The 27,952-nt window shown below is 42.8% G+C and overlaps 1 protein-coding gene across 4 annotated transcripts in view; it reads right to left on the bottom strand.

Moving 5' to 3' along the window:
• clybl (citrate lyase beta like) overlaps positions 1 to 27,952 on the bottom strand; it is a 144,666-nt gene that overhangs the window by 21,654 nt on the left and 95,060 nt on the right. For all 4 annotated transcript variants that reach the window (XM_073028685.1, XM_073028693.1, XM_073028703.1 and 1 more), the window contains one exon: positions 21,530 to 21,737. In XM_073028685.1, coding sequence (XP_072884786.1) covers positions 21,530 to 21,737 — 208 coding nt within the window. The remainder of the gene's footprint in view (positions 1 to 21,529; positions 21,738 to 27,952) is intronic.

The raw sequence follows: 27,952 nt of genomic DNA, 5'->3' as shown, positions 1-27,952 counted from the left end.
TTCTCCCTGTAACCTTTGATGCCCAAGAACATATCAAGAACCCATCAACCTCTGCTTTAAATATATTCAGTGACTTGGCCTCCACATATTTACCGCTCCCTGCCAAAAGAAATCCCTTCTGATCACTGTTCTGAATGGACGTCTCTCTATTCTGAAGCTGCCCCGCTGGTTGCACTCGCCCACTACAGGAAACATCTTCACCACATTCAATATTTGATAGGTTTCAATGAGATTCCCCCCTCCTTCATCTCAATTCCAGTAAGTACAGGCCCAGAGCCATCAAACACCCCTCATACGTTACCCTTTCATTTCCAAAATCATTCTCGTGAACCTCCTCTGGGCACTTTTCCAATGATAGCACATCTTTTCTTAGATAAGGGGCCCAAAACTGCTTTCAATACTCCAAGTGTGGTCTGACCAATGTTTTATAAAGCCCTGGCATTACATCCTTGTTTTTATATTCTAGTCCTCTCAAACTGAATGCTAATATTGCATCTTCCTTCCTTAACACCAGCTCAACCTGCAAGTTAACTTTTAGGGAGTCCTGCACAAGGACTCCCAGCTCCCTTTGCATACCTGATTTCTGAATTTGCTCTCATTTAGAAAATAGTCTAGGCCTTTATTCCTTCTTTCAAAGTGCATGACGATACACTTGCCCACACTGTATTTCACCTGCCGCTTCTTTATCCATTCTCCTAGTCTGCCCAAGTCCTTCTGCAGACTCACTGCTTCCTCAACACTACCATCCCCTCCATTTACCTTCGTATTATCTGCAAGTTTGACCACAAAACCATCAGATCCATCATCCATATCATTAACATATAATGTGAAAAGAAGCAGTCCCAACACTGACCCCTGCGGAACACCACTAGTCACCAGCAGCCAACTAGGCAAGGCCCCCTTTATTCTCATTCTCTGCCTCCTGTCAGTCAGTCATTCATCTATCCATGTTAATATCTTTCCTGTAATATCATGGGATATTAATTTGTTAAGTAGCCTCATATGCAGCATCTTGTCAAAGTCTTCTAAAAATCCAAGTCAACAAATTGACTGACTCACGTTTGGCTATCCTACATGTTATTTCCTCAAAGAATTGCAATAGATTTGCCAGGCAAGATTTCTCCTAAAGGAAACCATACTAATATTAGCCTATTATATTATATGCCACCAAGTACACTGAAACCTCATCCTTAATAATAAACTCCAACATCTTCCCAACCAATGAATTCGGGCTAACTGGCCTATATTCCTTTCTTCTGCCACCCTCCCTTCTTAAAGAGTGGAATGACATTTGCAATTTTCTCGTCCTCAGGAATCATTGCAGAATCTAGTGATTCCTGAGGGATCATTACTAATGCCTGCACAATCTATTCAGCTAACTCTTTCAGAAGCCTGGGATGTAGTCCATCTGGTCCAGGTGACTTAATTATGTACCTTTAGATCTTTCAGCTTCTCAAGCACCTTCTCCTTAGTAATATCAACTACACTCACTTCTATCCCCTGACACTCTTGAATTTCTGGCATATGCTAGTGTCTTCCACAGTGAGGACTGGCTCAAAATACTTAAGTTCATCGACCATTTCTTTGTCTCCCATTACTACCTCTCCAGCACAATTTTTCAGCCATCCAATATCCACTATTGCATATCTTTTACTCTTTATCTATCTGAGAAACTTCTTGGTATCCTGTTTAATGGCTTTTTTTATTTGTCTTCAATTTTTTAAAAAGTTTCCCAATCCCCTAACTTCCTATTAATTTTTGCTACATTTTATGCCCTCTCTTTTGCTTCTATGCTGTCTTGATGACTTCTTTGTCACCACCATTGTGTCATCCCATCTTTGTAATACTTCTTCTTCATCTTTGGGATGTATCCGTCCTGTGCCTTTTGAACTGCTTTCAGAAACTCCAGCCATTGCTGCTTTGCTGTCATTCCTGCTAGTGTCCTCTTTCAATCAACTTCGGCCAGATCCTCTCTCACGCCTCTGTAATTTCCTTTACTCACCCACTGATACATTTGACTTTAGCTTCTCCCTATCAAACTGCAGGGTAAATACTATCGTATTATGATCACTGTCTCCTAAGGGTTCCTTTACCTTAGACTCCCTAATAAATTTGTGTCATTACATAACACCCAATCTTCATTTACTCTAATCAAAAACAAGAAAAAATCTGCAGATGCTGGAAATCCAAGCAACTTACACAAAATGCTGGAGGAATTCAGCAGACCAGGCAGTACAGACACTGTACTCTATGGGAAAGAATTGCTGAACTTGTTTCCAAAGATGCTGTCTGGCCTGCTGAGTTCCTCCAGCATTTTGTGTGTGTTGCTTTCCTTTACTCTACCATAAGCTGCTCTAAAAAGCCATCCTGTAGTCATACTACAAATTCTCTCTCTTGAAATTCAGCACCAACCTGATTTTCCTAATTTACCTGCTTATTCAAATCCCCCATGTCTATCGTAACATTGCCTTAAATATATACCTTTTCTAGCTCCATTTCTAACACCTTTGTGATCCTCTGTGATTCTGAGTTCATTCAGTGTAACACAATAAGTAGCATTATTAAAACACATTATTTGGGTATTTTCACTTGGATGTTTGTGGGAGTTGAAAACTGGGAGATGTATTATCAGTGCAATACTGGGGGATTGCTGCACTACTGTAGCTACTGTCATGGTTAGTTCGTCCTTAAGATCACAAGACTACAAAACTATTATACATTGGAGCAGAATTAGCTCATTCAGTCCACAAAGTTTGCTCTGTCATTCGATCATGGCTGATTTATTTTCCCTCTCAGCCCCATTCTCCTGCCTTCGCCCCAAAACCTTTAATGTTCTTACCAATCAAGAACCTATCAAACTCCGCTTTAAATATAACCAATAATCTGGTCTCCACAGCCACCTGTAGCAATGAATTCCGTAGATTCACCACCATCTGACTGAAAAAACTTCCTCTTCATCATGTTCTAAAGGGACATCCTTCTATTCTGAGACTATGTGTGCCCTCTGGTCCTAGATTCTCCCACTAATGGAAACATCTTCTCCACGTCCACTCTATCGAGGTTTTTCAACAGTCAGTAGGTTTCAATGAGACTCTCCCCTCCTCATTCTTCTAAACTCCAGTGAGTACAGGCCCAGACACGTCAAAAGCTCCTCATACATTAACCCTTTCCTTCTTGGGATCATTCTTTCAAATCCCCATTGAAGCCCCTCCAATTCCAGCACATCCCTTCTTAGATGTAGGCCACAAAGCTTCTCCTAATACCAAAACTCTTGCTCAGAGCAGGGATGGGGAAGGATGATTACCACCATCCCTCCTCTTTCAGTTAATGAGTCTGTACTCCTGGCCAACCAAGTTGTAGAAGGAGCACTGAGATTAGCAAGTGCACAGAATATATTTTCACTGGGGCACTTTGATGGCCATCACCTTGTAGCTCAGACTGAGCTGTATAAGCCTTTAAGGAAATGGCTGTTAGGCTGGTCAGTTGCAGATGGTTACTATCGAGCTTTGGTTCAGTGACCTGAGCAGAAGAGCAAGGCAGAAGCAGAGTATAATGAAAAATAAGGCCCCAGTTGGCAAAGTGGCAAGACAAGACCAAATACTTACAAAAATGAAAGTCCTGACCAATCTACTTGTGCTTGCATTGTTTGTGTATTCTTAAGGTTGCACACTATACAGTCCTCTGTAGTGAAGACTACCTTCATTGTGCTGTGTGCCATTATCCTCAATAACTGGCACATGCATCAAGAACTGTGAGCCATCAATGTCAGTAGAACTTGAATAGCAGCCTCATGGGGTTGCATATCCCACGTTCTGCTGTTAATATGAAGCCAGGTGACTAACCACAGTTGACTGAGGATGGTAGGAGAGTATAATGGAAGCAGTTATTGGTGTACTGAAAAATGGGGTCCCAATATGGTAAAGCTACAGGAAAGGACAATATGCAGGTTAGCTAGCAAAAGAGGTGTGCTAAGTGATTGTGAAAGCACGGGATCACAGCAGAACTTTGAAGTCATGACTGATGGTGGACAATTAAACAGCCAATGGGAGGAGGAGGAACAGACTTGAAGAACGGCCACAAGCTCAACAGTAGCGGAGTTCAGACCTTGACAGCAAAGAAGCAATCTGAAGCATTCACAACCACTGTTCAGCCGGAACTGCTAAGTGATCATCCACTCCCTCCTGAGGTTAACACTATCACACAAAACACTTCTCAGGCGATTTCCAGTTAACTTCACATGATATCGGGAAATGCTCTCAATAGCTTTACCTACTGGCTACCCAAAATTATTCCAACTTCCACAGAACTGTGAAAGAATAATCTCCACTTGCCTGGATGAGTACAAACCTCAGGAAGCTCTCAACAGCAATTGAATCTATTGGCATTGCATCCCCCACCCAAATATTCACTCACTCCACCAGAGATGCACCATGGCTGCAGTGTGCACTATCTGCAAAATACACTGCAGCTGTTCACTCAGATCCACTGACATCACTTCACAAGCATTGTCATTGGCTGGTCTGGGGTTCAATATCAAAAACTAAAACCCTGAAAGTTGATAGGAACTCTGGAAGTCGTAGCCCGATGGCTGAAACCTGGAGGCCCAGAAGCCTGTTCTGGAGTTGGAGGGCTGTCTGTGTGTGTAGATGGGGGAGAAAAAAGGCAAGTGCCTTGTTGCTGTTGCTTTGTTGCTTGCTGTATTCTGCCAAACATTGTGGGAATATTATGTTGGCGCCGGAGTGTGTGGTGACAATTGCAAGCTGCCCCCAGGTGTGTTGATTATTAATATGAGCAATGCAATTCAGCGTATGTTTTGATGCAGATCAGGTAAATTAATCTGAATCTTGAGTCCAAGCCTTTACCACTAACACAGAAGAACATTCATGGAGCTATATAGCATGGAAACAGGCCCTTTGGTCCACTAAGTCTGTACTAACCACCAACCGCCCACTTAGAATAATCCTGCTTTATTCTCCCCACATCCGCAGATTCTACCACCCACCTACGCACAAGGGGCAATTCACAGTGGCCAATTGACCAGCATCTTGGTACACAGGAGGAGACAGTTGCACATGGGGTAAGACACGGACACGGGGAGAACATGTCAATGCTCCACTGGCAGCACCCGAGAATGGATCTGAATCCGATCAATAGAGGCAGCAGAAGTGTTAACTGTCTCACTGTGTCGTCATTTTGTCCAAGTGTCCATGCTGACTCCTGTCAGGAAAATCCCATCAGCCTTATTCCATCTTTATCTCCTGTTCCTGATTCTCTGTCTCAGTGATCATCTCTCTGTCTCTTGCTCACACTTCCCCATCAACTCCCCTCACATTCTTTTGACGCACATTATCCTAAGGTGTGATTTATGGCAGCCAATTAACTTACCTGCACCTGTTTGGGATGCTGCTGCAAGTGAATTTATCAGAAACGTAAGGGATCCAGCAGATGCTGGAAATCCAGAGCAACACACACAAAATGGTGGAGGGAGGGCAAGCTGGAAGGTGAGTGGAGGAAGTAAGAAGTTGGGAGCTGATAAGTGGAAAAGGCAAAGGACCAGAAAAGAAGGAATCTAATAGGAGAGGAGAGTGGACCACTGCAGAAGGGGAAGGAGCATAACCAGGGAGAGGTGATAGGCAGGTGAGGAGAAGAGTGGGGAAATGAAGAAAGGGGAAGGGGGAAGTGAAAAAGGAACTCTGCTTAATATGCCAAAAATATGATCACTTTGCACTACAATAGAATTTTCGTTTATTCTAATTGTGCTCTTTCTTGAAAAGAATTAATGCATAATTCATGTTTTTCTTGCTTTCTTGCTTATCTAATGCTAGGTGCCTGTGATGCAGCTGCGAGTAAGATTTCCGTGGCACCTGTGCAGATCTGTACTTGTTGTCAGTACAATCTTCTTTGTGGTGGTATGCTGGGGCAATGGCGTCAACACAGGTAGATTAGAAAGGCTGGCTTTGTTATAGGAGTCAAACTGGACACACTGGAGGCTGTGGTAGAACAATCCTGGCAGTTTTGGACAATCTTTCTCATCCTTGGCTGAACAGAGGAGCACTTTTAGTAATAGACCGAGAAAGACAACTATGCTGCTTCAAAGAGCCCTATATGAGGTCGCTCTTACCCTCACTTGGCTCCATAGTGAGTCTATATATATCTATTACTATGTCTATATTATATATAAAATCTACTATTATATTATCTATATTATTATTATATCTATATAATGAGTGTGTATATATATATATATAAAGAGTCTATAGATATATAGATTATAATATAAAGAATCTATAGCTGGGGAACTGATGACGCCCTCCTGTTAGATTGTTTGAGGTAACTTATCTTTTTTATTCTTTCTTACTTCTCTTTTAATATTTGTATGTCTGTGCACTTGTAATGTTACTGTGACACTGTAATTTCCTTTGGGATCAATAAAGTATCTACCTAGATGCACATGTACAACACATATACATGTATGCACAGGTATAAAGAAAAACTTACTTTAGCAGTATCACAGGAATATAGATCAATTAAGTGGCTTTCACAAGAAAAACTTAAAATTACACACATTTTTACAAGAAAAGGAACACAATTAGAACAATAAATTTCTTTCAGTGTAAGGTGATCAAAGTAGTCATAAACTGTAGTGATTAGGATTTGGTTGGTTGGCTCAAGAACTGAATGGCTGAACGAAGGCAAATTGTGAAGATGGTTCACTGTAAATGGTGTTAGAAATGGGAAATCAACAATGGCCTTGCCAGTGTACCCTCATTTTGTAAACAAATACAATTAGATGTTAATCCCTGTATCGTTGCTCTAAGGGTCCCATGTCAACATTTTTATGTAAAACAGGGAAATTCTCTCCAGTAACTGAAATTTTAAAAACTGCAGTTCTTAAAAATGGAAATAAATAAAAACAGAACATGCTATGAACACTCAGTAAATCAGGCAGCACCTATGGAAAAAGAGACATCATCTCTGCTTCACTTTCCATGGATGCTGGCTGACTGGCTTAGTGCTCCATATTTCAGCTCTCTCTGGGTTGATGCATACTGCTCAAACAACTAGTGATCATTTACTGAAAGATATTTGGACAACAACATGGACAGATTTATGGGATTTCTGCTAAAAGCAGGCAAATGGGATTAACTTGGTGTGCACCATAGTTGGCATGGACAGTTTGGGCCAAAGGGTCTGTTTCCATTTCAAAGGGTCTGACTCTGTGACTGGATGAAAGAAGTTTATTCAGGTGGATAACCAGCATGAGGGCTCGGCAAGCATGGTTGAGTTATTGGCTGACATTAATGAATTGGAGATGGCTAATGACAAACGGCCTAACATCATTTTCTTTTTAACCAAGATGAACTGTCAGGCATAAGCAATGGTCTTTGCTTCTCACCAGGCTCTGTACACTGAGCTAACTGAGCAGTATTTTAAACCAAATGGAATAGGCAATAAGAAATAAGTACCAATTTTGCTGAGTGCATTGCATTTAAAGGCAAGCATTTTGGTTAGAAACTTAACTGCTCCAAACAAATCAGCCAAAGTGAGTTTTGCTGATATTGTGAAAGTAATGCAGGAAAATTTAGAACTGAAGCCATGCTGATTGCAGAATGCTTTAGGTTTCATAAGTGAAATCAAAAGGGAGGGGAGTCCATTTCAGTGTACGTGGCTGAATTGAAGAAGTTGTCTGAGCATCGTCAGTTCAGTAATGGGCTAAATGAAGCACTGAGAGATCATTTGTTTTGTGGAGTCTTACAAGAAAGCATTTAAAAATGGGTCCTAAGTGAAGCACAACTTACATTTAAAAGAGCAGTTGAAATAGCTGTATCAATGGAAACAGCAGACAGAGATGCAATCGAGTTGCAGTCAGGAATGTAAGTGAGCATGAACAAAATTACACAACGTAAACAGAAACCAACCAGATCGAACAAATTGTATTATCATTGTGGTAGGGGCTCATATACACCAGACCAATGCAGATTTAAAGGTGAAACTTGCAGAAAATACAACAAAGTAGGACACATACAAAGAACATGTTGGGCAGACAAAAATATGTAAATGCACTGCAGAGGGCAAAGATAAAGATATAAAGTCAAGTTGCAATTTCAAAAGTAGCATTAATCTGCACGCTGTTTATGAAAAATCTGATAATGAGAGTGTCACAGAACTGAGTACTCTTGAGATTTACAATGTGGAAATTAACAAATGACAAGCAATATACCTTACACCAGAAGTGAAAGGCAAATTAATTAAAATGGCATTGGACTCCCTCGCTGTTCCACAAAATGAATTTGAACAGCATTTCAAAAATATTAAACTGAAGCCTGCAGATATTTAACTAAGAACTTACATTGGAGAAAAGATAACTTCTGTGGGAACGACACTTGTAACAGTGAAATACAACAACCAACAAACCACATTTGGCTTATATGTGGTAAAAACAGGAGGGCCAACATTGTGGGACGTGATTGGCTGAGACAACTACAACTTGATTGGAGATCCATCCACCAGTTGCATGCCCATACTCTGCAATAGGGTCAACTGGAAGTAAATTAAGAAAGGTTCTGGATGATGCCACAACTGTCTCCATACTGTACACAATGGATCATTGCCCAACTGAGGGCAAACAGGTGTTGGTGCCTGTCTCTGTGCCTCTGGTTGGAAAGCATATTAGACCATAAGAGATAGGAGCAGAATCAGGCCATTCAGCCCATCGAGTCTGCTAAGCCATTTCATCATGGCTGATTCATTTTCCTTCTCAACCCCATTCTCCTGCCTTCTCCCCATTACCTTTCATGCCCTGACTAATCAACAACCTATCAACCTCCACCATAAAGGCACCCAGTGACCCGACTTCCACAGCCACGTGTGGCAATGAATTCCACAGATTCATCACCATCAGGCTAAAGAAATTCCCCCTCATCTCCATTCTGAATGGATGTCCCTCTATTCTGAGGCTGCTGAACCAAAGAAAAACAATACTGCTCAGAGGAATCATGAAAGTGATGAAAACAGTGGTCTGACTACAACAGTTTTTGTACGCAGCACGTCAGAGAAAGGTTCTGGTATGTTAATCAGGCAGTTACTTGTGAAATGTTGCTTGGTTTTAAGCTGGAAGAGAGTTCAAGGAGGCTTCAGGAAAATTGCAAGCATTTGACTTTTGTTAGTGTAAAGAACCTGAATCTACTCTACATGCATTAAGATTATTGCAAGAACTTCAAGTGGGAGACAAAAAGCTGCTTATAAAAGTAGATGCAAAGACCAAAGCCCAGCTGGATGAATGGAAGGTCAAAAAGAAAGGAGTCAATAGAGATATGAAAACAGAGGATTTGTCAGATAATGTTGAGTATGAGGAAACCGAGAGGAGAGATCAGATCGTAAAGGAAGTAATAGAAGGATTCGTAAGAGAATACTCCAGTGAACTAAATGTACCTTCCCAAGATCGAGATGCAAATCCTAGAGAGAAGAAAAAGGAAAAGAAAGAGGACGATGACACAAGTGCCATGGAAAGGGAAGAGGATAAGTGAGACCCAATTTTTTGAGAAATTAGCAAATGCAGAGATACAAGAAGCTAGAAGAAGAAAAAGAAAGACAAGTTGAAAAGGAGAGATGAGATTCAGAGAAAGAATATGAGTGAGAAAGAGTAAGGCATGAAAGAAAGAAAGAACGTGGGAAAGAAACAGTGGGATAGAGAGAGAGAAAGAATTCAGAACTGGGAGAGAAGCAAGGATCAAAGTAGATTCAGAGAGGAAAGCCCAGAAAAAGAGAAGAGGGGCGTCCAGAGCTGTTGGGGCCACTTCCTGCAGTTTCAGGGTTGACTCCTGCAGCCACCATGAAAGAAGGCTTAGAACCCAAGATTGTTCCACAGCCACAAGTCTTAACTGCCAAGTGATCCCCCTCGTCAAGAAAGATGTTATCCCACAAGAGTAAGAGATTCTCCCAGCAATTGAATCTTTAAGCCCGAGTGGGACAATTCAAAATTGACTATGCTGTGGATGTCTGCATAGTAGTTGTATTATGGAGTATACTGTGTATATAGTTCAGGTGCAGTTTACATTGAATTGGTGTTTATAGCAAAGCAGCGAGGAATGTGAAGTATTTAATATTTCCATAATATCTGAGTAATATTGTAAATATATTGCTTGATTAAGCATTGTTATTTACATAATTCATTGTGGGCTATCTGTAAAAGTACGTAAATGGCATATGATACCATGTGATACATGCGCGCCATGCTTAAAGTAAAAAATGAAATTTCACTTGCATTCCTGGCTCTCTTGTTTTTCTTTTAATTGTTTTCTGTGCTTTGCATTTGTAAAAGTAAAACACTTTCCATCCACTGGAATTAACCCACCCTTCCTATAGTCTACTTTACAAATTTTTATCTCTTCACGAAGTTCTCAACCCTTTTCTAAGTCTCTGTAAAAACAAAAATTGATGCAGGGAATGTGTGAGTGTCAGTGTCAGAGCCCCATGGAGGTCAGGACAGAGAATATAAAAGGAGCAGATTTGGGCAAGGCCATTCAATTTGGGGCTATGCAGGTAGAAAAATAGAAACATAGAAAACCTACAGCACAATACAGGCCCTTTGGCCCACGATGCTGTGTCAAACATGTACTTATTTTAGAAATTACCTAGGGTTACCCACAGCCCTCTATTTTTCTAAGCTCCATGTACCTATCCAGGAGTCTCAGACCCTATTGTATCTGCCTCTACCACCGTTGACGGCAGCCCATTCCACGCACTCACCACTCTCTGAGTAATAAACTTACCCCTGACATCTCCTTTGTACCTACTTCCCAGCACCTTAAAACTGTGTTAGCCATTTCAGCCCTGAGAAAAAGACTCTGACTATCCACATGAACAATGTCTCTCATCATGGTGTGGTAAGTGTCAGCATCAGAGGCTTAAACTCAGCTGCAAATAAAAGAAAGGTAGGCTTCTGGGTGCGAGAGTCCATGATATATCGGAACGGTTGCAGAATATTTGTGAGGAGGAGGAGGAACAGCCAGAGGCCGTGGGGCATATTAGCACCAATGACATAGGCAGAAAAGGGGAAGAGCTCCTACATAGTGAGTATAATGAGTTAGGGAAGAGGCTGAAGAGAAGGCTAGTGCAGGTCAGAATGGGGCAATAGCACAGATGAATGAATGGCTGAGGAGATGGTGCAGGGGATGGGGATTCAAGCTCCTGGATCATTGGAACTTTTTCTGGGGAACGGGTGACTTGTACAAGTGGGACAGGTTGCACCTGAACTGGATGGGAACTAATATCCTGGCTGGGAGGTTTGCTGATGCTACTCAGGAGAGTTTAAACCAGTCTTGCAGGGGGCTGGGAACTGGAGCCCCAGGCCAGTAAGGGAAGGATTGGACCAGAAGATAGATGTCAGGGCAAGTATTGAAAAGCAAAATTGAAATAACAGGTATGAAGTGTGTATATTTTAATGCTAGGAGTATTATGGGTAAACGTGATGAACTTAGAGCATGGAACTACAATGTTGTAGCCATTACTGAAACTTGGTTTAGAGAGGGGCAGGAACGGTTGATTAATGTACCAGATTTTCGAAGTTTTAGAAAAGATAGAGGAGGAGTTAAAAGTGGGGGGGAGGGTTGCACAATATCACAGGGAGACATAATGGAGGGGTCAGACACTGAATCCATTTGGGTGGAACTCAGGAATGGGAAGGGTGCAATCACACTGATGGGATTGTGCTACAGATCTCCTAATAGCCACCGGGACATTGAGGAACAGATGTGTAATCAGATTAAGGAAACGTGTAAAAATAATAGAGTTGTTATCATAGAGGATTTCAACTTTCCTAAAGTAAACTGGGACTTTTTTAGTGCAAGGGGTTTAGAGGTGGCAGAATTTGTTAAGTGTATCTAGGAAGGTTTCTTAAATCAATATGTGGATGATCCAATGACAGGGGGGTCTGTACTGGATCTGATATTCAGTAATGAGCCTGGCCAGGTAACTGACCTTTCAGTGGGTGAACAGTTAGTTAGGGAACGGTGACCGCAATTCCTTAACTTTCAGGACAGCTATAGATAAGGATAGGTATGGCCCTTGTCGGACAATTTTAAATCGGAGTGGGACAAATTCTGAGGGCATTAAGCAGGAACAAAGAAGAATTCATTGGGAACACCTTTTCTCTGGCAAGTCCACACTTGACATGTGGAGGGTATTTAAAGATCGATTACACAGAGTACAGGAAAGGTATGTTCCTGTTAGAAGGAAGGACAACGATGGCAAAGTAAGGGAACTTAGGATTTCTAGAGAGGTGATGAATTTGAACAAGAAGAAAAAGGAAAAGTGTGTACAGCTTTGGAATCTGAGATCAAAAGAAACACATGAGGAGTATAAAGAAGCCCGAAAAGAACTAAAGAAAGGAATTAAAAAAGCCAAGAGGGGGTCATGAAAAGTCCCTGGCGAGTAGGATCAAAGAGAATCCTAAGGCATTCTATACATCCATCAAGAGCAAGACGATAACTAGGAGAGGGTGAGACCACTCAAGGATAAAGGCGGGAACATTTGCTTGGATGCAGAGAATGTGAGTGAGGTACTTAATGAGTACTATGCTTCAGTATTTACCAGGGAAAAGGATATGGGGGACCAGGAGATCAGTGCTGAGTGTATAAATATTTTAGGCAGTTTAGAAGTCAAGGAGGAGGAAGTGTTGGGCCTCCTAATGAGTATTAAGGTGGATAAGTCCCAAGGGCCTGATGGAATTTACCCCAGGTTACTGAAAGAGGCAAGAGACAAGATTTCTGAGCCCTTGACCAGTATCTTCATGTCCTCTCTAGCCACAGGCGAGGTCCTGGAGGGCTGATGAGTGGCTAATGTTGTACCTCTATTTAAGAAGGGAACAAGGGAAATCCTAGGAACTATAGTCTGGTGAGTCTGGAAATTGCTGGACAAAATTCTTAGGGATAAGGTATATTGAGCTTTCGGAAACCCACGTTCTAATTAGGGAGAGCCAGCGTGGTTTGTGTGTGGCAGGTCATGACTTACCGACTTGATCGGGTTTTTTGACAAAGTGACGAGAGAGGATGTTGAGGGTAGGGCAGTGGATGTTGCCTACGAGGATTCTTGTGAGGCGCTTGACAAAGTCCATCATGGGAGGCTAATCCAGAAGATTAAGATGCATTGGGTCTGCTGTGAATTGGCTGTTTGGATTCAGAACTGGACAGAGGATAGTGGTTGTAGGGATTTATTCGAGCCAGAGGTCTGCAATTAGTGGTGTCTCACAGGGATCTGTGTTGGGATCTCTGCTGCTTGAGGTGTATATAAATGACCTGGATGAAAATGTAGATGGATGGGTTAGTAAGTTTGTGGATGATACCAAAATTGGCGGAGTTGTGGATGGTGTAGGAGACCAGCAAAGAATTCAGCACAATATAGATCAATTGCAGATAATGGCAGATGGAGTTTAACCCAGATAAATGTGAGGTGTTGCACCTTAGTAGGGCAAATGCAAGGAGGTAGTACTCTGTTAGGGGCAAAATCCTTAACAGTGTTGCTGAGCAGAGAAATTTTGGGATCCAAGTTCAAAACTCCTTGAAAGTGGCTCCACGGGTTGACAAGGTGGTTAATTGTGCAGGAAGGCACAGAGTCGACTGTACTTCCTTAGAAGGTTGGCGTCATTCAATGTCTGTAGTGAGATGCTGAAGATGTTCTATAGGTCAGTTGTGGAGAGCGCCCTCTTCTTTGTGGTGGCGTGTTGGGGAGGAAGCATTAAGAAGAGGGACGCCTCACGTCTTAATAAGTTGGTAAGGAAGGCGGGCTCTGTCGTGGGCAAAGTACTGGAGAGTTTAACATCGGTAGCTGAGCGAAGGGCGCTGAGTAGGCTACGGTCAATTATGGAAAACTCTGAACATCCTCTACATAGCACCATCCAGAGACAGAGAAGCAGTTTCAGCGACAGGTTACTATCGATGCAATGCTCCTCAGACAGGATGAAGAGGTCAATACTCCCCAATGCCATTAGGCTTTACAATTCAACCGCCAGGACTTAAGAACTTTTTAAAAGCTATTATTAATGCTTTTTGAGATAGTGATTTAGATGCATATCATATTTTTTACTGAGTTAAGTATTGTATGTAATTAGTTTTGCTACAACAAGTGTATGGGACATTGGAAAAAAAAAGTTGAATTTCCCCATGGGGATGAATAAAGTATCTATCTATCTATCTATCTAAAAGGTTTATGGAATGCTTGCTCTTATCAGTTAAGGCATTGAGTTCAAAAGTCAAAAGTTTATGTTGCAACTTTATAAAACTCTGGTTAGGTATGCAGTTTTGGTCGCCCCGCTATAGGAAGGATGTTGAGGCTTTGGGGAGGGTGCAGAAGAGGTTTACCAGGACACTGCCTGGTTTAGAGGGCATGTGCTATCACAAGAACCTGGGCAAACTTGGGTTGTTTACTCTGGGGCACTGGAGGCTGAGGGGTGATCTGATAGAGGTTTAAAGAATATGAGAGGCATCAATAGAGTGGACAGAGAGTGTTTCCCAGGGTTGAATTGTCTAAGACCAGAAGGCATGCACTGTGGGTGAGAGGGGTAGGTTCAAAGGGCATGTGAGGGGTAAGTTTTTTACTCAGAAGGTCGTAGATGCCTGGAATACACTGCCTGATATGGTGGCAGAGGCAAATACTGGAGGCTTTTAAGAGATGTTTGGATAGGCAAATGGATGTAAGGAGTATGGAAGGATATGGACATGGTGTAGATAGGAGGGATTAGTGTTTGGCTATTTATGATTTGCTTTTTAGCTGGTTTGGCAGAATGGCCTTTTCTATGCTGTATTGTTCTATGCTCTATGAAACATTTACTTCACACAATATTCCCTCCGCTGACCCACTGCTATTTGTGGAATCTTGCTGTGCCCAAATAGCTCGCTCGCCTTCTCAAATTGGCACACCAGTGCCCACACGCTTTGGCAGTCCAGAGAGGCTAAAGAAATGCTCTCCCTCATTCAAACCATTGTGTGAAATTGACTCTTGGTGGAGCAGTTGAAATAAAAATATCAGTGAAATTCTGTTATAAACAGCTGGAAAACATGATGGAAAGAGCACAGGGTCTTTCTGCATGGTTAAACTCAGATGGGCTACATGAATTTTTTCACCAGATGGGTGAAGTCTGCATTAACAACAATGATTTATACGTTGTCTTTAACATAGGAAGACGCCCCAAGGTGCTACACAGGAGTGTTATCAAATAAAATCTAACACCGCGATACAGGGAAACCAAAAGCTTCGCCAAAGAAGGAGGTTTAATTTTAAAGGGAGAACGAAAGGAGGAGAGGTTTAAAGTGGGAAATCTGGAATGCAGCACCAAGTTTATTGTGTTAAAGTGACATACAAGTTCATGCCAAATAGCTCTGACGTTTTTTGATTCGCACTCACAAACAGACACAGGGCCAGACTGGATCTGCTGCTCAAACGTACCACCAGTGGTGACTGCCCGTGCAATAACAATACACACAGCAACACTGCAGCAGATAGGAAGAAAAATACAGAGGGTGAATCAAGCAAGTCCAATGGGCAGGGCAGACAGAGTAGGTTAGGTAACAATGGAAGGCTTGCAGGCATCTCTGAAGATCTATCCTGGGTCCAAGATATAAATACAATCACAAAGAAGACAAAGCAGCGACTCTATCTCATTAGGAGATGTCACCAAAGACTCCAGCAGACTTTCTGCAGATATACCATGTAGAGCATTCTAATCGGTTGCCTCGTCTTCAGGTATGTAGGGGCCACTATACAGTAGAAAGACCATAAGACATAGGAGCAGAATTAGGTCATCTGGCCCATCAAATCTGCTCCGCCATTTAATCATGGGCTGATCCTTTTTTTCTCGCTCCTCCTCAATTCCAGTTCCCAGCCTTCTCCCCATAATCTTTGATGCTGCATCCAATCAAAAACCTATCAATCTCTGCCTTAAATACAAGCAATGACCTGGCCTCCACAGCTGTATGTGGCAACAAATTCTACAAATTCACCATCTTTTGGCTCAAGAGATTTCTCCATATCACTGTTTTGAAAGGGCGCCCCTCTATCCTGAGGCTGTGCCCTGTTGTCCTAGACTCTCCCACCATGGGAAACATCCTTTCCACATCTACTCTGTCTAGGCCTTTCAACTTTTGGAAGGTTTTAATGATATCCCCCCTCATCCTTCAGAATTCCAGAGCCATCAAATGTTCCTCGTACGATAACCCTTTCATTCCCGGAATCATCCTCTGGACCCTCTTCCATGCTAGCATATCTTTTCTAAGATGAGGTGCCCAAAACTGTTCACAATACTCAAGGTGAGACCTCACCAGTGCCTTATAAAGCCTCAACATCACATCTTTGCTCTTGTATTCTAGACTTCTTGAAATGAATGCTAACATGGTATTTGCCTTCCTCACCACCGACTCAACCTGCAAGTTAACCTTCAGGGTGTTCTGCACAAGGACTCCCAAGTTCCTCTGCATCTCAGATTCCTGGATTTTCTACCTGTTTCGAAAATAGTCTGCACATTTATTTCTCCTCCCAAACAAAAAGAGAAGGTCCATTCTAATTAAACAAATGTGCAAAAGTTGGAGCTCATCTTGAACTTCTCTGTCACTCACACACTGGGCCCTCAGTCAACGTGAAAGCACACATCAGCTTCTGAACGTCGCTTGCAATCCATCTCGAACAAACCATCTCCTACTGGATCATATGCTATGACTGGTTCTCCCCAGCGTCTTCTCTCTTCATCTCCTATTGAACAACAATCCCAAACCCAACCTTAGTGTCTCTCATCAGAGAAACCTCCCCTTATCCGACCATCCTAATTGGATGGCGCACGTTTGCCTCTCTCTGCTGAAAACAAGCAGCTCGCCCAGAACAGCACAAAATGAAATGCAGAACAGCATAACAGTAAAAAATATGAACCAGGGCATTACATGTGCATAGCACTGTACTGCTGCCACAAAACAACAAATTTCATGGCATACTGTATCTATCAATTAACCTATTGAGATACAGTGAGGAATAGGCCCTTCCAACTGTGTCACCCAGAAATCTCCCGATTTAATCATAACCTAATCAGAGGACCAATTAACCTATCTTTAGACTGTGGTAGGAAAGCAGAGCACCCGGAGGAAACCGACATGGTCACGGGGAGAATTTACAAACTCCTTACAGGCAGCAGCGGGAATTGAACCCAGGTCGCCTGTACTGTAAAATGTTGTGCTAACCACTATGCTACTATGCTGCTCTCTGTTAATCTGCACCGTTATTGTATTACCTTATTCTAGCTCAATGCGCTATGTAATGATTTGATTATTATAAACAGTACGAAAGACAAGCTACTTACTGTTACTTGGTACATATGACATTCATAAACCAATCCCAATACCATATGCCAATGTTCCAGTGTGGGTCTGGAGGCCAGAACTACTGGAATCTCGGCTTGGCTCAGAATCCAACAGCTTGATGTGCAGGTGGAGAAGAGTTGAACCATGAACAGGGTGTTCCCTGTGGTTCTCTACAGAATGAAAACCATTTGGCCCAATGTTTTTCTCTACAGAGTCCTGTTAACAATTCATTATCTACCGACATCACTTTTGAAAGCAATGTTGGTGCTTTATCAGGCCATAAGAAATAGACACAGAGAAGGCCATTCAGTCCTGTTTAGGCTATTTAGGCTATTCCTCCCATTCATCAAGGACACGGCTGATCTCCTACCTCAGAGCCACCTCCCGCACTCAATCCAAATACCTCGATTCCTTTAATACTCCGAAATCTATCGATCTCTGGTTAGCATGTGGCGCTGTGATAAGTAGTTCTGTGGCGAAAGCTCAGTCAGGTGGAAGGAAAGCAGAATGATAGGGGATCGTCGCTGGAGATTGCACTGAAGGGCAGATGGTGGGAAGCTGATCGTGTCAGTGTACGCAGCAAGAACAGTGGAGAGCAACTGTGAGGCAGCGAACGAGCAGCTTATGGAAAAGGACGTTCCTCTATCCATCCTTCTGTCATTTCAGGACTACTGAAGTACATTCAGTTTTGTAATGTAGGAATCTTGAGAGCTAACTTGCATCAAACTAGCTCCCTGAAGAATATCATGATGGTAACTTAACCAACAGTTGGTAATACGTTTATTTATTGTCACAAGTACTGAGGTGCAGTGAAAATTTACCCTGCATGCCATTCATACAGTTCAGTTCATTACAACAGTGCATTGAGGAAGTATAAGGGAAAATAATAACAGAATGCAGAATAAAATCCTGATGAAGGGTCTCAGCTTGCAACATCAACTGTTTACACTTTTCCATAAATGCAGCCCGATCTGCTGAGCTCCTCCAGCATTTTGTGTGTGTTGCTTTCGATTTCCAGCAGATTTTCCCTTGCTTGTGCAGAATAAAGTGTTACCGTTACCGAGAAAGTGCAGTGCAGACAAGACAATAAGGTGCAAGGTCATAAGAAGGTAGATTGTAAGGTCAAGAGACTATTTTATTGTACAAAGGAAATGTTCAATAGTCATAACAGCGGGATAGAAGCTGTCCTTGAGCTTGGTGGTATGTGCTTCAATAGTACTGTTAACTGAGGGAAACCTTCAGGAAAGACAAACTGGCTGAAATGGAGCTATTTGATTTGGAACAAGCAGGATGAAAAGCAATTTAGTGCATGCACATATGCACAAGACAGTGAAAAGGAAGCACTAAAGCTAACGCTTTATATGGCATTGGTCAGACCACATCTATGAGAAGTTGGTTTTTGTGCTGGCATTGGAGAGAGACCACAGGATGTTCATGAGAATGATCCTGCGAATGAAGGGGTTAATGTATGAGGAGTGTTTGATTGCTCAGGGTCTGTACTCGCTGAAGTTTAGAAGAATGAGGTGGGGGGGGGGAGGAGATCTCATTGAAACACATCAAATATTGAGAGGCCTAGATAGAATGGATGTGGAGAGAATGGTTACAATAGTGGTAGAGTCAAGGAAAAAGAGGGATTAGCCTCAGAAACGAAGGAGGTCCCTTTAAAACAAAGATTAGGAGGAATTTTGTTAGCCAGTAGGTGGTAAATCTGTGGAATTCATTCAGGGGCTGAAAGGCCTCCTTCTATGATGCGAATCTTCTAAAATGTTCTGATATCTGGTAGAACACCCCAGTTCTGGAACTGAGCAAGACACTTAGTGGACTGTTTATCAGATACACCTGTACACCAGCTCGTTAATGCAAATATTTAATCAGCCAATCATGTGACCGCAACTCAATGCTGAAAAGTATGCAGACATGGTCAAGGGGTTCAGTTGATGTTCAGACCAAATATCAGAATGGGGAAGAAATGTCATCTAAGTAACTTTGACCGTGGAATGATTGGTGTTGCCAGACATGGAGGTTTGAGTATCTCAGAAACTGCTGATTCCCTGGGATTTTCAAGCACAACAATCTCTAGAATTTACAAAGAATGGTGCACAAACACCTTGTTAATAAAAGAGGTCAGAGGAGAATTGCCAGTCTGGTAACAGTAAACATAGAACAATACAACACATTACAGGCCCTTCGGCCCACAATGCTGTGCCGACCCTCAAACCCTGCCTCCCATATAACCCTCCACCTTAAATTCCTCCATATACCTGTCTAGTAGTCTCTTAAATTTCACTAGGGTATCTGCCTCCACCACTGACTCGGGCAGTGCATTCCACGCACCAACCACTCTCTGAGTAAAAAACCTTCCTCTAATATCCCCCTTGAACTTTCCACCCCTTACCTTAAAGCCATGTCCTCTTGTATTGAGCAGTGGTCCCTGGGGAAGAGGCGCTGGCTGTCCACTCTATCTATTCCTCTGAATATTTTGTATACCTCTATCATGTCTCCTCTCATCCTCCTTCTCTCCAAAGAGTAAAGTCCTAGCTCCCTTAATCTCTGATCATAATGCACACTCTCTAAACCAGGCAGCATCCTGGTAAATCTCCTCTGTACCCTTTCCAATGCTTCCTCATCCTTCCTATAGTGAGGTGACCAGAACTGAATACAGTACTCCAAGTGTGGCCTAACCAGAGTTTTATAGAGCTGTATCATTACCCCGTGACTCTTAAACTCTACCCCTCGACTTATGAAAGCTAACACTCCATAAGCTTTCTTAACTACCCTGTCTACCTGTGAGGCAACTTTCAGGGATCTGTGGACATGTACCCCCAGATCCCTCTGCTCCTCCACACTACCAAGTATCCTTCCATTTACTTTGTACTCTGCCTTGGAGTTTGTCCTTCCAAAGTGTACCACCTGACACTTCTCTGGGTTGAACTCTATCTGCCACTTCTCAGCCCACTTCTGCATCCTATCAATGTCTCTCTGCAATCTTAGACAATCCTCTATAGTATCCACAACACCACCAACCTTTGTGTCATCTGCAAACTTGCCAACCCATCCTTCCACCCCCACATCCAGGTTGTTAATAAAAATCACAAAAAGTAGAGGTCCCAGAACAGATCCTTGTGGGACACCACTAGTCACAACCCTCCAATCCGAATGTACTCCCTCCACCACGACCCTCTCCTTTCTGCAGGCAAGCCAACTCTGAATCCACCTGGCCAAACTTCCCTGGATCCCATGCCTTCTGACTTTCTGAATAAGCGTACTGTGTGGAACCTTGTCAAATGCCTTACTAAAATCCATGTAGATCATATCCACTGCACTACCCTCATCTATCTGCCTGGTCACTTCCTCAAAGAACTCTATCAGCCTTGATCTGCCCTTCACAAAGCCATGCTGACTGTCCCTGATCAGACCATGATTCTCTAAATGCCCATAGATTCTGTCTCTAAGAATCTTTTCCAACAGCTTTCCCACCACAGACGTAAGGCTCACTGGTCTATAATTACCCGGACTATCCCTACTAACTTTTTTGAACAAGGGTACAACATTCACCTCCTTCCAATCCTCCGGTACCATTCTTGTAGACAACAAGGACATAAAGATCCTAGCCAGAGGCTCAGCAATCTCTTCCCTCACCTCGTGGAGCAGCCTGGGGAATATTCCGTCAGGCCCCGGGAACTTATCCATCCTAATGTATTTTAACAACTCCAACACCTCTTCTGCCTTAACTCAAATAACTACACGTTACAACAATGGTGTGTAGAAGAGCATCTCTGAACACATAATACATTGAACCATAAAGTAGATGGGCTACAGCAGCAGAAGATCATGAACATACACTCAGTGGCTACTTCGTTAGAAATAGGAGGTACATATGCTGGGAGTTTTCTAACTTCCAGTAACCACTCCCTTCTCATCCCCTCCATCCCCATTCCTTGTTTTTCCTTATCCCACTAGCTCCTTTACTAGCTTCCCCCTCCTGACCTTCTACACGCTCCCAGATGATTGGGAGTTCATTCTCCAGTGTTTGAGATCCTTGATTCTACCCTGGCAAACCATCTGAACACAAAACGTTTCAATGTTGGAATCTGTTATTCTTCTAAACTCCAAGGGAAACTGAAGGCTTTGACTAGCAATATTCTGCATTGTATTGTGCTTCTACATTTGTATGTTCAAACTTAAAGTACCTTTCTGTTTAATGCAACTCCATCTTCACAGTCGAGTACAGCACAATCTACATGGAGATTGGGTATCTTCTGGAGTTTTCTTTCATCGTTCCCGGGCACGTAAAGGACAGCCCTCCGCGGTACATACTTGTGGTTGGTGTGTGCTCCGGATGAGATGTGACAGCACAGCATAGGCCCACGAGCGTGGCCTGTCTTGGCAGAGTTAAGTCTGAAAGGAACAATAGTGAATAACTAAAACTGAGGCCAAAAGTAAGATAAGACAGACCAAACACAAACTAACTACCTTCTTTTCAAAGGGAAAGGTAATCAGTGTTAGGACTAGGCCTGAATCTTTGAAAGTATCCACCACCTTCATGGTTGACTTGCAAGCTGAGTCAGTAGTAAGGAAAGGAAATGCAATGTTAGTATGATTTCAAGAGGACTAGAATATAAAAGCAATAATAAAAGTAATGCTGATGGTTTACCAGGCTGGTCGGACAGCATTTGAAACATTTTGAGCAGTTTCTGGCCCTCTATATCTAAGGAAAGAATTGCTGGACCTGGAGAGGGTCAAGAGAGGTTCATGAGAATGAAAGATATAAGGAGTATTTTAAGCTCTGGGCCTGTACTTGATGGAGTTCAGAAGGATGAAGGGGTATCCCATTGAAATTTACTCCATGGATAGAGTGGATGTGAAGAGGATGCTTCCATTAGAGGAAGAGTCCAGGATCCAAGGGCACAGCCTCAGAATAAAGGGACGTCCCTTTAGAACTGAAGTGAGGATTAGTTTCTTCATCCAGATGGTGGTAAATCTGTGGAATGTGTTGCCACAGAGACCTGTGGAGGCCAAGTCACTGTGTGTATTTTAAGACAGAAATTGATAAGTTCTTAATTGGTAAGTGGGTTAAGGGTTTTGGGGAGAAAGCGAGCAAATGAGATGAAAAATGTGGTCATGACTGAATGGCAGGGAAGTCTCAATAGGCTGAGTGGCCTAATTCTGCTCTCATACCTTATGGACCACTTCCAAAACCACCAATTTCCATAATGCCCTTGCCTCAACTCATCTGTGACTTAGCTGGCGTGAGGTTTGATTAATCTAACACGCTTCTTGCCTCGCTCCCACTTTGCCCTCAGTGCGGACTTCAGGTCATCCAAAAGACTGCTCTCACACCTGCACTCGTACTGCTCATCCATCACCCTCAAGCGTAACGGTTTACAGCGCCAGCTTTCACCAATCAGGGTTCAATTCCACTGCTGCCTGTAAGGACTTTGTATGTTCCCCCTTTAACTGATGGGTATCCTCCAGGTGCTCCCACTTCCTCCCGCATTTCAAAGATGTTAGTGAGAGTTGGGCATATAATACTGGCATCAGGAGTGTGTGACACTTGAGAAATGCCCAGCGCAATCCTCGCTGATTTGATGCAATTTCACTGTCTGCTTTGAAGACAAATAAAGCTAATCTAATCTTTATTTTTGTGCTTCTAATCCTGCTCTTCCTCCTGGTAACCACCTGATTTCAACATACTCATTTTGCTTCAATTCCCATCACGACTGCTCCTATCTCCATAATTTCCTCTGGCCTGCAGTTGTCTGAGACCTCTACTGTATTCCAAGTACAAGATAGCAAACCAAGGCCCTATCTGTTCTCGATGTGAATGCAGAAGATTCCACTTCAAAGAGGAGAACTCTGCTCACATCCTGGGCCAGTATTTATCTCGCCTGAAGCAGATTCTCATGCCATTATCAAGTTAACTATTGCACTGTGCTCCAAAGTATTTTACAGTGAAGGGCATTCATGGCTGGGATGCAGGAAATATGTTCGCCAATTGGTACAGAGCAAGATTCCAAGCACAAATGAAGCGAGAAAGACTTTACTGAAGAAGTTTTGTTTGAGGGAGATTTTTAAGTGCAAAGTAGCTTCTCCCACATCTCAAGTTCAAGTCGCTTTTATTGTCATTTCGACGATAAGCTGCTGGAACAGTACACAGTAAAAACGAAACAACGTTCCTCCAGGACCCTAGTGCTAACAACACAAAACTACACTAGACTATGCGAGACAGCACAAAGCTACACTAGACTACATAAAACAACATAAAAACTGCGCAAGACTACAGACCTGCACAGGACTGCATAAAGTGCACAAAACAATGCAGGCAGTACAATAATTAATAAACAAGACAATAGGCACAGTAGAGGACAAATTATAATGTCAGTCTACCAGTGGATGGGTCAGTGCTCTGGTACGAGATATGGGAGAAACCCAAATTAAAGGGGACGTCACAGTTCAGATAGGAGTACAGATGAAGTGCAAGTCATCACCAATATTTGCCCCCTTATCCAACATCAGTAAAACAGACAACATGGCCATTTGCCAGACCACTAAAGGAAGCTTCCTGTGTATAAATTTGCTTGGTGTGTTTTCTACGGGTGACTGCTATCCAAAAGTACATGGAGATTTGGTATGTCACCAAAGACTCTAACAAATTTCTACAGATTTACAGTGGAGAGCATTCTGACAGGTTGCATCACTGTCTGGTATGAAGGCTCCAATGCACAGGATCGTAAGGGGCTTCTGAGGCTTGTAGACTCAACTGTCTCCAGCACGGGCATAAGCCTTCCCACCATCAAGGACATCTTCCAAAGACAGTGCCCCAAGAAGGCAGCGTCCATCGTCCATCAGATTTCCGAACGGCCCATGGACCCACGAACGCTACTTTGCTATTTCTCTTTTGCACTATTTATTTTATTTTTTATTGACATAATTTACTATGCTTGCACTGCATTGCTGTCACAAAATTCACTACTTACTATGTCAGTGACAATAAACCTGATTCAGATTCTGATTCTATTTTTCCCAGTGATCCTAGTTTCCAATCTCCTCCAGAGTATCTTAACTGAAAATGAGTATCTGAAGTAGAACCTCAGATACCTCCACATGGAACCTAGTGATTTAAGGGAAAGGTTAAAAACACTCCAATTAAGATATACAGACAAAATGCTGGAGGAATTCAGCAGGTCAGGCAGCGTCTATGGAAATTAATAAACAGTCAACGTTTTGGGCTGAGACCCTTCATCGGAACTGAATAGGAAAGGGGAAGATGTCAGAATCAAAAGGTGGGTGGAGGGGGCAATTATTATACTGTTCACTCACTTTTGTAAACTTTGCTTTTGGAAAGCTGACTGGCTGATTAAACATCTGATTACTCGAGTTCATCCAGCACTATTTGCCATATCCCAACTCACACCAAGTCTTCTCCCATCAGACTTCTGAACCATTCACCTCTTTTACGTCCCCTTCCCAGTAGTGCTGCTTTGTTCTCAGACTCTTAGTTCTACTTCCCTCCATTATTTCAGTAATGTCAATTTAGCATTTCAGATTGCATTACAATCTGTCTGCTATTCTGATGTTTGGCACTCATTGCTGTATTTATTATTGCATTTATTAAAAGTTCAAAGTACATTTATTATTAAAATATGTATACTATATACAACCTTGAGATTTGCCTCCTTACAGGCAGCCACAAAACAGAGAAACCCAACAGAGCCCACTTAGAAAAGACAGTCAAACACCCAATGTGCAGAAAAACACTAATCGTGCAAACTATAAAATAAACAAACAACACACACAAAATGCTGAAGGAACTCAGCAGGCAAATAACCATGCACACTGATTATACTGTGAGATTTACACAAGCAATGCAAGGGATTTTATTGCACTTTAGTGTGTATTGCAACAAATTACTATCCGAATCCTCCCTTTCTGAGATCTCCAGGTTCAGGAACAGCTACTTCCCATCAGCCACTGGGTTCTTGAAATAACCTGCACAACTCTAACCCTACCTCAGCAACAGGACACAATAAACTACCATGGATCTTTAAGAATTGCTTCTGAAGGAGACTACCTTTGTTGTATAACCTAAATATTCAATCTGAAATGTTAATTTTGCTTTTTTACACAGAGCAACTGTTACTTCTATCACCCTCTTCTCATTACTACCATCCTTCAGGGAGGAGGTATAGGAGCCTGGCAGTACACACTCACTATCTTAGGAGCAGCTTCTGTGCCATCAGATTTCTGAACTATGAACCCTTGAACACTACCTATTTTTGCTATCTTTACACTACTTCTTTTACTATATATACTCTATGTATATATACTTATTGTAATTTATGGTATATTTTATGTATTGCACTATACCATTGCCAAAAAAACAACATATTGCATGACATATGTCAGTGATAACACACCAGATTCTGAATTGTATACAGTAAATTCTGACATCTTTTCATCTACCTTAAAAACTCTTCTTGTCATTCTAGTCAAAACTTCTATAATGCACTTCAGGCTGTTTTATTATATTGGCGACACTATGATTTATCAGTTTATCACTTTGGCGCATCTAGACCCAAAGTACAGAAATACCATGTATAAACACTCGACTGCTGTCCCCAGTGCACATGTAAGATATTACTTGCCAGTTCTGCATAGTACTGGCTTGAAGCAGGTCATAAAGAAATTGGCATGTGGAAGACCCTTTCCCAATCGCGAACTCTGTGTTTACTTGAGCTGATCATTCAGTGGGTTTGTCTTGTGGGGGAGTCATTCCCAATGGTGTGTCAAAGCCAGATCAGATGTCATTGTTTCACACTCAGCTGCCTTTCTGTGAGACTTAGAAGATACCAGCTGAATAAATCTATTCAAGAGCATGCACAATCAAGAAAGAAAGAGGAGCAGATTAAGAACCCTAAAAATAATTAAGAAGGACAAAAATCTGCATAGATTAAAACTGGAAGACTTGAAATGTTTGTTGTCAACACCAGCAAAGCTTGTACAAACATTTGCACTTCTCACAGACGCTAGTTGTCGACCTTCAGCCGTTACTTAATTGGTACAGTTGTCCAAACAGCTTTACTGTCCCAACTGCAGAATGTACATTTAATCAGAGTTGTTAATGATCATTATTACACCCTATTTCTAAAGGCAAGAGACTCTGCAGATGCTGGAAATCCAGAGCAACACACCCAAGATGCTGGAAGAACTTAGCAGGTCAGGCAGCGTCTACAGAGAGGAATAAAGAGTCGACGTTATTTGGGCTGAGACCCTTCATCAGAATTGGAGACGAAGGGAGAAGAAGCCAGAATAAGAAAGTGGAGAGAGGGGAAGGAGTACAAGCTAGCAGGTGACTGGTGAAGTCAGGCGAGGAGGAAGGTAGGTGTGTGGGGGAGGGAGGATTAACTGTTTGGGTGGCTTCCAAACTGATGTCATAAATGTCAATTCTCCAACTTCCGGTAATTTCTCACCACTCCCCCTTCTTTCTTTGTTGATTCCCCACTTTGGCTCCCCTCTTGGCCCTTCTCTTCTCCTCACCTGCCTATTGCCTCCATTTGGTGCCCCTCCTCCTCCCTTTTCCCCACTCTCGTCTCCTATCAGATTCTTTCTTCCTCAGCTCATTACCTTTTGCACCCATCACCGTCCAGCTTCTCATTTCACTCCCCTTCCCCATGCACCCACCTTCCTCTGGACCTGGTTTCACCCATCTCCTCCTAGCTTCTCATTTCTCTCCCCTTCCCCACTCACCTACCTTCTTCTGGACCTGGTTTCACCCATCTCCTCCTAGCTTCTCATTTCTCTCCCCTTCCCCACCCACCCACCTTCTTCTGGACCTGGTTTCACACATCACCTTCCAGCTTCTCATTTCTCTCCCCTTCCCCACTCACCTACCTTCTTCTGGACCTGGTTTCACCCATCTCCTCCTAGCTTCTCATTTCTCTCCCCTTCCCCACCCACCCACCTTCTTCTGGACCTGGTTTCACCCATCACCTTCCAGCTTCTCATTTCTCTCTCCTTCCCCACCCACCTACCTTCCTCTGGACCTGGTTTCACCCATCAGCTTCCAGCTTCTCATTTCTCTCTCCTTCCCCACCCACCTACCTTCCTCTGGACCTGGTTTCACCTATCAGCTTCCAGCTTCTCATTTCTCTCTCCTTCCCCACCCACCCACCTTCCTCTGGACCTGGTTTCACCCATCAGCTTCCAGCTTCTCATTTCTCTCTCCTTCCCCACCCACCCACCTTCCTCTGGACCTGGTTTCACCCATCAGCTTCCAGCTTCTCATTTCTCTCCCCTTCCCCACCCACCCACCTTCTTCTGGACCTGGTTTCACCCATCAGCTTCCAGCTTCTCATTTCTCTCTCCTTCCCCACCCACCTACCTTCCTCTGGACCTGGTTTCACCCATCTCCTCCTAGCTTCTCATTTCTCTCCCCTTCCCCACTCACCTACCTTCTTCTGGACCTGGTTTCACCCATCTCCTCCTAGCTTCTCATTTCACTCCCCTTCCCCACCCACCCACCTTCTTCTGGACCTGGTTTCACCCATCAGCTTCCAGCTTCTCATTTCTCTCTCCTTCCCCACCCACCTACCTTCCTCTGGACCTGGTTTCAC

This window comes from Hemitrygon akajei, chromosome 2 (genome assembly GCF_048418815.1).
Source record: "Hemitrygon akajei chromosome 2, sHemAka1.3, whole genome shotgun sequence".
Lineage (NCBI taxonomy): Eukaryota > Metazoa > Chordata > Chondrichthyes > Myliobatiformes > Dasyatidae > Hemitrygon > Hemitrygon akajei.
This window is presented reverse-complemented; position numbering and strand designations above follow the sequence as displayed.